At 35.8% G+C, this 14,400-nt stretch overlaps 1 protein-coding gene across 1 annotated transcript in view; it reads left to right on the forward strand.

Annotated features, from left to right (window-relative positions):
• The first annotated feature begins 303 nt into the window (after positions 1-303).
• hh (hedgehog signaling protein) overlaps positions 304-14,400 on the forward strand; it is an 81,366-nt gene continuing 67,269 nt past the window's right edge. Inside the window, exon 1 of the mRNA XM_083110452.1 lies at positions 304-665. Within this exon, the coding sequence (XP_082966578.1) occupies positions 372-665 (294 nt within the window). The 5' untranslated portion in view covers positions 304-371. The remainder of the gene's footprint in view (positions 666-14,400) is intronic.

Genomic DNA, 14,400 nt, shown 5'->3' on the forward strand with positions numbered 1-14,400 from the left:
CTCTCTAAGGCATGACTGTTTGTCGGTTAGAGTTCGACGGAAGATGCGTTTGTTTATGGAAGCAAAGGTCTACTGATATGGTTTATTGGAGAACTGGTTGCGTTGTTTCATGTTGTGAAAGAAGTTGTGGAGAAATATATTCGGAGTTTGAAACGCTGGTAGTATCCTGCTGGTTGGTTCAGGTGCTGAATGGAAGGCGGCGAGGTGCGCATACCTGCTCCGCCCCGACCAATACGAAGCGAAGAACAGCATGACGTCATTTTTCCGTGCTTGGTGGTCCCGAGACGTCCCATTCAGTTTGAAAGGTGCCAGGAAGCAACAGGTAGAAGCGGGATGCATGGTGCCCGGGTTTCGATCCCGGAGCGCCCGCGATGACAGGAACAATGGTGCGGTGGGTGCTTGTGGTGCTGCTCGTGGTGCCGGCCGTGGCAGGGTGCGGGCCGGGCCGGGGTGCCGGTAGGAGGCGCGGACCGAGGAAACTGACTCCGCTAGTGTTTATGCAACATGTGCCGAATGTTTCGGAGAACACGCTAGGTGCGAGTGGCCTGACCGAGGGTCGAGTGACCAGGGAGGACCCTAGGTTCAGAGACTTGGTGCCGAATTACAATTCGGACATCATTTTCAAGGATGAGGAAGGCACGGGAGCGGACAGGCTCATGACGCAGGTAAGTAAATCCGTCAAACTTGATCACGTGTTGCGCGGATATGTGAATTTGGTCATTCTTGTGACAATAGAGCTTTCGCGGGTTCGATTCCACATTTGTCAACATCCATTCTGCCTCACATAAAGACGTGAGTTGCTCTCGCAATGAACAACAAAGCAAGGATTCACCTGTTTTTGCTGTTACTAGGAAAACAACACATGATTGTCTAATGTTAACGTTGCAATAATATACAAATTACCTTCTAAAATATGAATACTTCCCTTAACCGCGACAAATTCCAAAAATTACACTCTTGCATGAACCTAAAATATTTAAAAAAAATTTTAGTCTTTGGTTATTGCATGCATTCCGTTTATTGACTCGTGTGAACTAGAATAAGAAATCGATATTGTATAAACTGAGGTGTATAATTATTAACAACATTAGCAATATTTAAGTTATTGAGTCACAAAATAATACATAGTAGGGTAAGAGAATTATCCAAGATTCTTTTCCTAATATTTTTGTTTTCTATTTTTGCCCAATGTAGTTTTCTTCAGAAATTTGTATGATGCACGTGCCGACATGCGGGTGTTAAAAAATCTAAATTATGCATTTTCTTAAAAGAAAAAGGGGATTTAAAAAAATCTAAACTGCAATAATTTAATAATTTCCTTGTGAAAACCGATAAAAGTGCCAAATTTGATTAAAAAAACAAACATGTATCTTATTATGCATCGTTCAATGTTGAAAAAAGCGTATTCCCGTGTGTAGATATCCGAGGCTGTAGCATTTTCCCAGATATTATTTTGTATTTTTCTTTCGAGCGTAAAAATGCAACTGAGAGGTATAGCATAAAAGTAAATTTAAAAATCCCCTGTTAAGAACCATAATATATTTAAATCCAAAGATCAGACACTGCTTACTTTGTAGGTGAGGCTCATATTGGTTCAGTTTCGTTATAAGAACCACACACATGCTACCAGATAAAAAAAATACAGATATATAGCAACCCTCTTAGAACATTGAACAATTTTTACATCAATTACGCCAGACTGATCTATCTCATTGACGCAATCCGGACCTCACAAATAGCCAAGAAACAGACTACAGTGCTTTCACCCAATGTCATAGCATAACCTTTTCTAATATTTCACAATGCGGAATATTGTTCCCCGCAAACAAAATATAATTTCGAACTTGTGGTTTGGAATAAGTAAAACAACAAAAAATTGTATAAAAGTGACATGACATAAAGGTTATTGTAAACCCATTGACTAGACTTGGTGAAATAACTGTGCCATAAAATCCAGAAGCGATTAATGAAATAATATTTTTGAATTGACACTAACTGAAAAAGGTATGTACCGAAAACTACTTTACTGAGTTTGCATGCTGTATTAGAAAGATTTGACTGTGCGTTCCTGTTATACAATATTTCGGCAATCGACAATTTAAGAATCAGCTTCTTCTTAGTTACAAGGAATAGCATCATAAAGTCATAACAATACAACTGATATTCCACCTTGTTTGACGTATTTATGTTCGAAATAATAATAGAAACGATGTTCATTATAATATGCTGACCTTAATTAGCAAATTAATGTAGACTGTCCATAATTCCTAGTTTTATGCAATTTTTCATGTCATCTGCTTTCCATGTGTTGACAAGTAATAAATTAGGACAACTGTTGTGTCAGAAACAGGTGTATGTTACGGTACATGAACAACGTGATGTAAATTAAAACTGCTATAGACTTTTCGTAATTTTTCTCAGTCACAAACCTGCCAGTGGTGTTTATAGCAGTATAACTCTTTCACATATAACCTTGCACACAAATTATTAAGTTTGTAAATTGACTTCGAAATCTACTCAAGCGAATTTCACAAATTGATGAACGGAAAGTATTGTACGCATTTCATAAAAGTATCTTTATATATAAAAAAATACTTGTTTGTACCTGTTATGTTTTAACCAACTACGACCGTTTAAGCAGGATCGATTCATTGGGTAGCTTTTTATTCACTTGATGGTTCTAATTCACTACAACTTATGCAACACAAACTATTGATTTTATCATGTTTATCTCTAATGTTAACATATTTTTCAAGAATTAAGCATATCAATGGTAAGAAAAATAGGCTAAATATTATGCATGTAATATTATAAGCCTAAGCCTCAATAGTGTAAGAAGTTGTTCCTTTGGAGGCTGTGAGTTCATCCAAAATCTCGCTACCAAAGGTTCCAACTTCGAGCCGTGTGCTCGGCACGGGTGTAACTTTGTGATTGCGTTAATGATCATTGATATCATCGTCACGTTTATTCTAAAGATGCAGAATGTGTGGCGTAAAATAAGAAAGTTACAATTTAAGAAGTTATAATTAAGTATATGCTTATTCTTATACCGGAAGGAAATATCGATTTCTTAGACTTGAATACTACTTTAGTTTCAAGTGTGAATGCAATTTTCAAGTCTGAAAATATTGTTCATATTATTATTTTTACCGTATATACTAAAATATATACAAGTAATTGCCGCGTCACGGTACATACCCTATTCTATTCTCGTATTAGTGCAAAATCTAAATTGTACACACTTCATGTAACAAAATCGATACAAGTTCCTTCCACGACGCATATGGAATAACGTCAAGATATTCTAGATTATTAAATGTTGTTTACACCGAAATGATCACATCGTTCATGGTAATTAATTATTATGAATTAAAATCAAGATGTATGTAACACTTTAAAGCAGGAGACAATTTCTTGTCCGTTTATCTTAATTTGTCGGCCACTTTCACCATGGAGTCCCGAATAATTAAAAGAGTCCTCGCACCAAATATGGTAAAAGGGAAATTTGTTAATATGCTATTAATACATACCCTGTGGAAAAGGACCTACTTACATCGTGGTCATAGTCGATTAGGGCACACACACACACACGTGGTCATTTGACTTTCGAATCTTTGAATAAATGTGCAAGTACGTATTTAGCTCTAAACTAATAAATGGATTGACTATACTTTGTACTCACCATTCTGTATTCCTTGCTGAGAATGCTGGAGTGTTAGGTGGCATGAAATCTCACGGAGAACACTGAAAGGTAACATTGAGTTCATGAATTTTCGATTACGCTTTCAAAAGCATAAAATATAGTTTTCGCATTCATCTTTGTAAACCAACAACACTTGCAATAAATTATCTAATAGTACATGAACGGGAAACGTCATTACCACGCGAATTCTTTGCCAAAATGTGGTAAAATTGTAGTGATGTTATTGTGGGTTCACGAATAGCGTGGTTACCGCTTCACCTTTTGGTGAATGGGTTCGATTCTAGGTGGAACCCCCCCACAATTTCGGTGTTGACCCAACACTGTAAGGAAAATTGGAGGATCTACTTGATTAAAAGAAGCTGCGGGTTGTGGTCTCGAAAGCTAGAAAACATCGGCGATGGGAACTTTAAGCCTTGACCACGAGTCATCCACTGACCCTCAGAGCAGAGGGCTGTTGCGGCATTGAGCTCTGTTTATACGTTTCTTGTTCAGTAACTATAGGTTTACTGCTGGCATTGACAAAACGCAAGATGGTGCTTGATTTCCAACACAAGTAACATTACCCAAACAGAAAACCACATTCTTTCTTTGCTTCATTCTTGGCATAGGTTATTCATGAACCAAAAAGTATTTTATTGTGCACTCTTAATATACCTAAGTAAGTCAATATATGCGGAACTCTGTATATTGTATTATTTGTACGAAGCTTCTTCTGCCACTTTTGTTTTCTGATTGCTACAGGGTGTAAGGGGTGACACATTTCTGCGTATGTCAGAGTCAGAGCAGTTCGTTGTAATGTCGTAATTGTTAGTACATATTATTTTCGGAAGCCACCAAAATTGTATACGTCATGACGTTTACATTTATGGAATATTTCCGTGAAAAATTTATTTGATTTGATTTGCTTTATTTTACTTCACTTTTTGTGCTACTTTTGGATAATTTGCGAAGATGGGAATGAGGATAATATAATGAAATTGATGAATTGACACTCAGAAACATCAATGCCCAGGACAGAATTCGAACCTGGGACCTCTAGTGAAAATTTTATTATACCGTATTGTTCTGGGAGGAATAAAATCATCCATGAAAGGATCATCATCTAACTAGCTAACTCTCTAGCCTTCTTAAACCCGAAGGTTCATGGCTGCAGCAACACAGGCCTTCCATCTGTCCCTATCTTGAGCAAGATCTATATATTCTTTTCCATCCCTACCAATTTCCTTTAAATCCATCTCAACGTTGTCCCTCCATCTTCGTCTTGGCATTCCTACAGGTCTCTTACCATCAGGTTTCCCAACAAGAATCCTGTAAACTCCTCTTTCCTCTCCCATTCGTGCCACATGGCCTGCCCACCTAAGTCTTCTTGATTTAATTATTCTAATAATATCTGGCCATGAATACAAATTATGTAGTTCTAAATTATATAACCTTCTCCACTCACCTGTCTCCTCATCCCTTTTAGGTCCAAATATTTTCCTAAGGATCTTATTTTCTTATTTTCATGAAAGGATCAACATTTACCTCTTTTGTCTGAGATACTGGGGGTCTAGTGGAGAAATATCACCGATATCTCTCCCTTATCTTAGGTTCGAATTCTGGTATGCCATAATGTGCATTTTTGCGTGTCTGTTTCATCATCATTCATCCATTATCGCGAGTAAAATAACCTACACAGCAGTATTTGATCACTGGCTAAATGTATAGTGGTTTGTATTAGTACATCTAGCTTCTCCTTTGTACACTATTGTCAAATATGTCACGAACATTCTTCAGTGGCTTCAAACACTGGGTGCAATGCTAGAACGTCTAGGTTGCTTACAAAAGTTGAAGGCATGAGTTATCATATCATCAGTTACTGAGGCTGCAGGCTGAACAACCTGCTTGTAGACAAAACACACAGATAACGAGGCATTTTAAGCTGGGAGGTGCTAAAGATTGGTGGGAGATAGGCAGTGTAAGTCACAAGGGCCTGTAAGGTGTAACCTGAGCTGGCTATTAAGGTCCAAATTTCTGTTTATGCATCTGTAGAACATTTTTGATGTTGATTTCCTAAAATATTCGTGAATTAGAGGAAAGTTATCATTTTTTTCAATCTATATACCGATTATTATTATATAAATACATTTCTAGTTAGTTTTACTTGTTAGGTACACACAGAACCCAAAACGTGTCAATAGACACATATATATTTTGATTTCAATAACACGTTAACGTGCATAAACTGCAAATGATGCACCTTTTAGTGTGTCAAAATACACATAGGAGTGTATTAAAGGGTATTTTTATGAGATGAAGTTTCGTGTGATGCACTAAAATGCATCAATTTGGAAGATCAGACAAGATCATTTTGAAGATAACAAAATTACACATTTAGCTGTGTCAATTGATGCATTAAAAGTAAAAGTTTGATATCTTCGAAATGATCTTGTCTGATCTTCCAAATTGATGCACTTAAGTGCATCACACGGGACTTCATCTCATAAAAATACCTTTAATACATGCCTATGTGTATTTTGACACACTAAAAGGTGCATCATTTGCAGTTTATGCACGTTAACATGTTATTGAAATCAAAATATATATGTGTCTATTGACACGTTTTGGGTTCTGTGTGTACATTCTTAACTTAATAATTGAAAATAAACTATGTTTTGATTCGTTTACAATGCGATTGTTGTTTCTGTTATTATTATTATCATTATTATTACTGATGTAAACATCCGTATGAAGTGGTTTTGAAATGAAGATAGCCAATGCGTTGTATTTACTGTATTTCGAGTAAATAATTTCCGACATTATTTCAAACAAACTCTACAGGAGTTGAGCAATAAAAGTCTAATAATATGCCGGTTAATCTAAAAATCTGCTTAATATTCCCATCAAAACATTATTATTGCAAATCAGGATTAATTATAAAGGTAAAATGACAATTAAGATTGTACAAACATAAAAAAATATTTTCGTATTTAAAAAAATATCCACTAGTATATTATTTTCTGGTATGATATTGAAACCCTTCCACATTTTCAATTCTTACAACTTTCATAATACTGTCTTCGTGACGTTGATCATTTGAGCTACATTTTGTTTCAAGTGTAAAAGTGTACATAAAAATTAAAAATGTATTATTCTTTTTAGGTGAATATAGTTTTATCACACTCTCCTCTCACTCTGGTTTCGGGGCATGGAACAGAAAGAAAGTTGGAGGTTAACAAATAAAGACAGCTTTTACGTTTGAAATCCATAATTTCTCTTACCCCCGCAAAGAAAAAAAACCTTGCTTATTACAAAAACGTTGTAAATTAGTATTCGTATATTTGAATTCCGAACGACATATTATTGTTTCTAGTTAAACGTCATAGACCTTAAAACACATTTTCTTCATTGTTAGGTTCTTTAAAAAGTAAGAACGATACATTACATCACCTTAGGCACGATTACCATACTTTTGGCGAACACGTGCTTACATGAATATGGCCCAAGAAATAATTTCGGATTAATATACCCAATGAATGAAGTGAGTTAGCTTTTAGGACAGTTACGAAGCCCACGCTGTTGAAAACTCAGGGGATAGTGCATGTTATGATAAGTTGTCAGCTTATGCAAACTGAATGTGACCTGTTATCTCAGCTTTGTTTGTTCCCAGACACCAACTGCAAACACGCTGGTTCAAAGTACAATCTTGGTCTTCCTTCTTTATCACATCCGTCAACAGTTCCCAGCTCTTTGAAACAAGACGCTCTCACCTGCCTTTTGCTGTCCGAAAGAAATATGGCTTGTCTTCAAAAATAAAGAATTTTATTATTTCCGGAGGAATGTTTTCGATTCAATAAATATTGTAAAAATGAGTCTGGGTTAACATGAAATTTTTTTCCATAATTTCAGAACAGCTTATTACGTGATTTTAACATAATCCAACTCCCAAAAGTTATTACACATACATTCTGAAAGTCTTCACTTTGCTTGATTGCAATGAAAACAGTATCAGAATTAGAAATAAATACGTGTCGTGAAAAAATACGAAAGTAATGAATTTTTGGTGAGGAGGTAGGTAAAACTTGGGAATGTTTTCTCGTTTTATTTTTTATGCCAATTTTCTACCTCCTTAGTTTCTTCGTACAAGAAACCATTTGGAAATTATACTTCGCTAAGGAATGCTATGACTCCTTGAATATAACGACTTTAAAACAAAATTCTTGACGAAAAACAAGTCGACAGTGTGGGAATCGATTTTGAAAAATCAGAAGAAAATCATATCGATAGTTTTGGAGATAATCTGAAAGTATATAAAAATGTGCATGGGCGAGATATTGTTTAAAATATACTTTGATGTGTTTAAAGGCTACACACGCATAAAGACAATGATTTCAGAAAGGGCTAGAAGAAAACAGCATGCGGAAGTGTATATACCACAACCAACTTTCGTCAAAATGTAGTATTCGACGATGTAAATGAACCTACATTGTCTCCGTTACGCATTGGGACAACCTTCTGAAACACGAGAATGGTTAGGCAGGTGAAATGTTGGAGACAATTTAGGGAACGAACCTCTGGCATTTTGGCGGCAGTATACAGCGTCAATGACGGCGAGGCCTGGTACTACGGCTACCCTTGACAGAATGTATAAGGTCATCGTGTATAGAAACGCTCGACCAAGCTTTCTTACTGGAGAAATCAGAACATAAAATGACTAATTTCCTTATTTTCGGCACCATATCACAGACCTGCAGATATAAAAAGTAGGTGTAGGTTTTATAAATTTAGAACTGATATCAATTTCCTTATTGGTGAGTACTTGTAATTTGACGAGATTTCTAAAAATGTTTTAAACATTCTATTAAATCATGTTGACTTTCATATTATGCACATTAAACCGACAAAGACAACATATCTGCCGTGTCAGATAATTAACAATTCGATTTTGATGAATCAAACGTCCTCATGAGGTACTAACCAACAATTGTTTCCTTTCTATTAACTATAGCGATTTTATGTGATTTCTTTAAAGATTATATGCGCATGTTTACTCCCATGGATGTTCTATACGTGGTTGTGGGAGGCATAAATATTGTCCATCGAAAAAATCATTCTCTTTCACAAACTGCCTGTTTTAAGACTTCAAATTGTACTGACGATGGTGCACAGGTTGTCAACTGCTTCGTTGGGGTTTTATTTCAGTACTTGAACTTAACATTGCATCAGGCAAACTGAATAAACTGGACGACGGGTAATTTATCTCGTATTACGTAGCCTATTATTTATGTAAACCATTCTATTGCCAATGTTTATTTTCTTGTAATTTATCTGAACATCGCGTCATGTAACGATGAAACAGCTTACTGGATGAATGATCCAGATCCTTGAGCAAATTTCATTTTGAAATTCCCCCCCCCACACACACACCCTAAATTAAACCCGACAATAAAAGTTAATTTTCTCCCCTACCAGGATGGTTTTATCCCCTCTCAACAATAAAATACTTGTATTTGAAAGTACAACATAAATATTTTCATATTTTCTAAATATAAAACTTGGCAATAATCGGATTATTGTGAAACAAAGAGGAGCATTCATCAGCTTATTGTCAAGAAATACTTAACAATATTTTAAGTACGTTTGCTATTATTGGCTAAATATATATATATACTAAATGTAATGCCAGAAGTTCTTATCCTCACATCCAACCATTAACACCATAAACTACGACTTACACCCCCCTCCCCGGTGTAAAATTCTGGATAAACCCTTGGTTTCTAAAGACATTTTCATTTCGTCATTCTCATATATTAAAGGTAGTGATTGCTGCTACAACTGTTTCAAGGATTGCCATTGGCTGGTAGCTTTTTGGGCTAGTAAATAATCTGTGGTGGTTAGGTTAGGCTAGTTGAGTTTGATTCTCTTAGAAGAAGAAGAAGACGAAAAATGGCTGTAGCAGCAATACCGACCATTAATCCTTTCACGAGAGGAGAATCATGAAGTTTTTCTTTTAGTTATTATTATTAATACTAATTTTGCTACAAATAAAAATCTTTATTATATTATTATTATTATTATTATTATCTATTATTAAAAATCCGTTTATGATAACTCACTTTGTAAATTACTTAATTCATATCTAGATATTCCATACCTATTTTCTAAAAATACAATACATTCTCGTCGTTATTCACTTATAACTAATTACTTTCTTATTTCTATTACATTAGATTATGTAACTAATAAATCTTACAATCTAGACTTGTATACATGTTTTTCAGCAGTATAATTACATAAATAAAAATATTACTAGCAGGAGGAATAACTCCTACGCAGGGAAAGATATTTATTTGAATTAACAAAGCACATTTGGTTAAACTTTATGGTAACTGAAAACAAAAATATTGTTAGCCTTTGCTAAATTTGACGAACTTTTTGGTAACTCAACAACCATTTGTTTGCCGCCTATTTAAAGGAATATTTGAGGAAAATATTTTTTTGGTTATTCGAAAGTAACTGTTTTTTTCTTTCTTCGGGTAATTCCCTGGCACACCCATCCCCCAAAACAAAGATTTAATATTCTCACTGTATTTGGTGTTGGTGTATCCGAAGGGGTGAGTCAGAGATTGCGGTGATGCGCATTTGAAAAAAATTGATGGAGAAATTTAACATTAGTAAATTCGGCGGCAACGTTAGAGAATTGTGGTTAGGTTAACTGGATTGACCAGTAAGGAAACGATAGTTTTCCTATGTAGGTATCTGCGTTAGTTTGTCTTTCGCACTTAAGCCGCTAAAACTAACACAGTCGAAACGCATATAGGTACCCTGTATAATTGTTTTGAAATATTCGCATTTCGTGTTCATTCCAAAATTGGTATAATTTACAACCTTGCTTTTTTCTCCTCTGCTTTGATGTTCTTTACAGCCGAGTTACTTAGGGATGTCTGAGAACAAAGAAGAAAGAAGAGTGGCCATTTCCTTTATCTACAACCACATTAGGCTTCGCAAAAGCCACAAGCCAGCTTATAGATGCCGCAACAATATAACTTTCCGCTCGGAGCTTGTTTTCGTGGCCTGCGCTGTGAGACGTTGCGTGTGGGCTCTCAAAAAGCCGCCAATTTACGACAAAATCTACTTAGGAAATGTGAGTTCTGGGCGAGGGTTTTTATTCGGGCCATAAAACGAGGTAATTGGAGCTGCCACCGCTAGGATCGCTCGCCAACACTTGGTTCTTATCAACTATCGCTCTCGCACGCACATCAATCTCCGAATCGAGCGCTCGATTTGTCAGCATCAGATGTCGACAAGGTTGTCGTTAGCACTGCGGCTGGGTTCCCTCCCCAGGACGCCCTCCCTTTTTTTTCAAACGATATACAGCAATTTTCTTATTGTCAGTTCCTAAACGACTGTCGCCAGAGCTTGTTAAACATCAATGTTTCTCAACCACAAAACATTTTCACTTTGTAAAGATTTTGAAGTCCCATCCTGTCTTCCAAACTCTCTTGTCAATTATTCGAACGCAAGGCGGGTATATAGCAGTTAGGTCAATCAAACATTCCACATATTCATAACTTACCACTGTGGCGCAAAGGCAAGATATTAGCACGTCGTAGGGAGATTTCACGCCGAAGAGACAAGCTACACACGCGACACGTGGAGGATTTCACTAATTGAACGCATTATTGTGCGACCTGTCATGCCCCTATGGTGTGACACGTTGCGATTGATTGGCTTGTTCTCAAGCGACATGTCTCGTGTGACGCTTCCGTTTGAAAGCCTCTTAGACTTTCAATCTACAATTGAAAGTGACCTAACGAAGTGCAGTTATTATTATCTTTTATAACATATAAATAACCTTATCTACATGTATGAGAGAATTTAAAAAAATGAGAGTTTCTGACCATGTAGAAGAAAACATTATGTAATTCAAAAAGCTGTCTTACCCCATAATCATGCTACAGAAAATTATTAAAAAGTACGTATTTAGTCAGATGTTAAAACTGTTAAAATATTTTGTTTCACTATACTGCTTAGATATCAGCAAGGAATAATTGATACAGGAATGATACAATAGCCAAAGACGCATGATGTATAAAATACTCATGAAGTTAAAAAACTTCATTAGCTTTAAAATGATAAAAATACAATCCAAAGATTTCTCTGAATATAAGTATAGAATATTATTATTGTTCCTTAAATTTTTTAAATGACTTTTATTTACTAATAATGAAATGAATATGCTTCTTGGGAAATAAGTTTCAATCTGATATTGACAAAGGTCCGATATAAAACTTACTGAAAATAACCGAAAATATATTGAACTGAATTTTGAATATAATTAAAAACTACTCAGAATATTTTTGAAGCATTAACTGTTCCATCGTTGGATCAACTGAATTTCCAAATATTCACGTATATTAGTGTTTTTTCTCCTACAATAATGTGTGTATATTTTATAAAACAAATATTTAAATTATAATGTTGGTTGGATATTTATGCGAAGTTCCGAGAAAAGTTCTTTAACTCCTTCCTTTCAGAATTAATGTTCCCTGTTCTATGAACTTCTTGTATTAAATTTAATAAAATATATTTCTATTTTTCCCCATCAATAATGAATATTGTAAACACTGTTCAGTATTTCTTGATAATAACCCGAGGACATGCTGCCAGTTTCACAATGGTCAACTATTGTAAGATGATATGTAAAAACCCGAAATTATATTTGCTTTATAAAATATTGCCTTACAAATGTGACTGTTATGTTGTTAGGGAGTATAAAATCTTATGACAAGGATGAAAACTTCTCTTTATTGCCAGAGCCACCTACATCAACTTCTTATACAAGGCCTACTCAGAAAGTATTTGTTTACATGAAACGTCACCAATGATCACAACCCGACATCAGTATTACGGCACAAATGTATTTTCTTCACACGCACCCACCCATACACACAATAAATACTGCATTCAAACTATAACAAGTTTATACACATTTGCGACTGTATTGCTTATATTGTGTTGTAATACAAGACCTACCACTGATGACGTTGAATGTGAAGGAGTGCATGTGTAGGCCTTGGATGTATAGGAAGGTGTTGAAAAATCGCAATCTCAGAAACCACATAATCACGCCTGTGAATGACAAATAACAATCACAGGCTAAACTGTGCTCGTGAAATCAGAGTTCCGGGAAAGAGGAAAAATTACCTAAAAAAGCTGTTCCGACACTAAATTGAGGTACAAAACAACCACAGTAGCAAAATGCCTCATCTCACACAAGAACGAAACAAAAAAAGGCTCCTTGTTAACAATGAACAACGTTGCCAGATCATGTCAGAAGGAAGCAGCCGAGCACGCACGTCAATTAGAAGCCTCCACCCCAGTGTCTGTCACGGCAAGCGGAGCCTAATTACTTATAATTAGTATAATAAGACCTGGTGGTGTGGCGGCGACGCGACAAGTAGCGCTTGTTGTCCATTGAAAGGTAAATACATTGTCATTGTATTCTTTGCTTCAGCAACTCTCATGCCGCCATTTTTTTTCCGTGAGAAATAAGTGGCCACGTTTTATTGCGTGTTTAAATTTTCCATTGTACGTGAAGTTCATCATAATGTACGAAAAATGACTTACAGGTAGAGGTTTGAATGGAATTATAACAGTGAGGATTTTTAGTTTGTTTTCACATTGTAGTAAAATTAGAAGACGCACACTTATGAGAGGCACATGTATTCCTGGCAAATATGATCTTTACACAGAAACCTTTTGGTTTGTCCCAATCTACAGAGGCTGGAATTTGTCTCCGTAACTCATCCAGCTTTTCTAAATACAATTTCCCAAATAATTCCGTAATGTTTTATGCTAATATAACGCATTTTAAATTATAATTTTTAGTGAAGGTATGTAGGCACTGCATGTTTAGAGTTGTTTTTTTTTTTAAAAAAAAAGCATCACTCTTCTGCCATTTCTGGCTAATCCTGACGATGAGAATGAATTGTAAGAATCATGAAGTGACTCTGCCAGAATCTTCGGCGGGTGAAATTGAGAGTCAACATCTCAACGTGTGGGGCGTTACCCCCACACCCCCTATACGCCTTCAAGGCGTGGTGCTATGCACAGGGGAACACTTTACCTTTTTACCTTTTACCTCTCAACGTGGGACAACTAGATCCTGAAATGAAAGGTGTTACGTGTGTTGCCTAACTATACGGTAATAAGTGGATTTTAATAGCAAATTTTCAATGGCAACTTCTAGCACCGCCGTAGATTTAGGCAACACACATACCAGCTTGCAGAAAAGCGAGCATTTCAGGATCTAGGCCGGGAACAAAACAAATTCCACCACTTTTCTGAATATTTTGAAATAAATGTCCAGACTATTCTGAGTAGAAACCTGTAACTGTAAAAGTTTACAGAATATTGTTATACGAAATATGACAACAACGCCTAAAACTAATATATTCCGTGGTAGTTTTGTGTTTTAAATTCGTGAAAAATATACATCCTTCGCATATGCAATAATACTTGTCTTTGAATTATTTGAACAACGGTGACTTTTTAGTTACAGATCCATTTATCTGATTCTTTTATTATTGTCTAAGTTCAAATGGCGGAGTTAAGGCCGTAAGATTTTCCTTACTCAACAGATAAGAGTAAGAGAATGGGGGAAAGCGAAATATATCCAGGTTGTGGGAAGAAATGAAAGAGGCGCGCTGGCATGG

The sequence above is a fragment of the Lepisma saccharinum genome, chromosome 24 (genome assembly GCF_977018435.1).
Source record: "Lepisma saccharinum chromosome 24, izLepSacc3.1, whole genome shotgun sequence".
Taxonomy (NCBI): Eukaryota; Metazoa; Arthropoda; class Insecta; order Zygentoma; family Lepismatidae; genus Lepisma; species Lepisma saccharinum.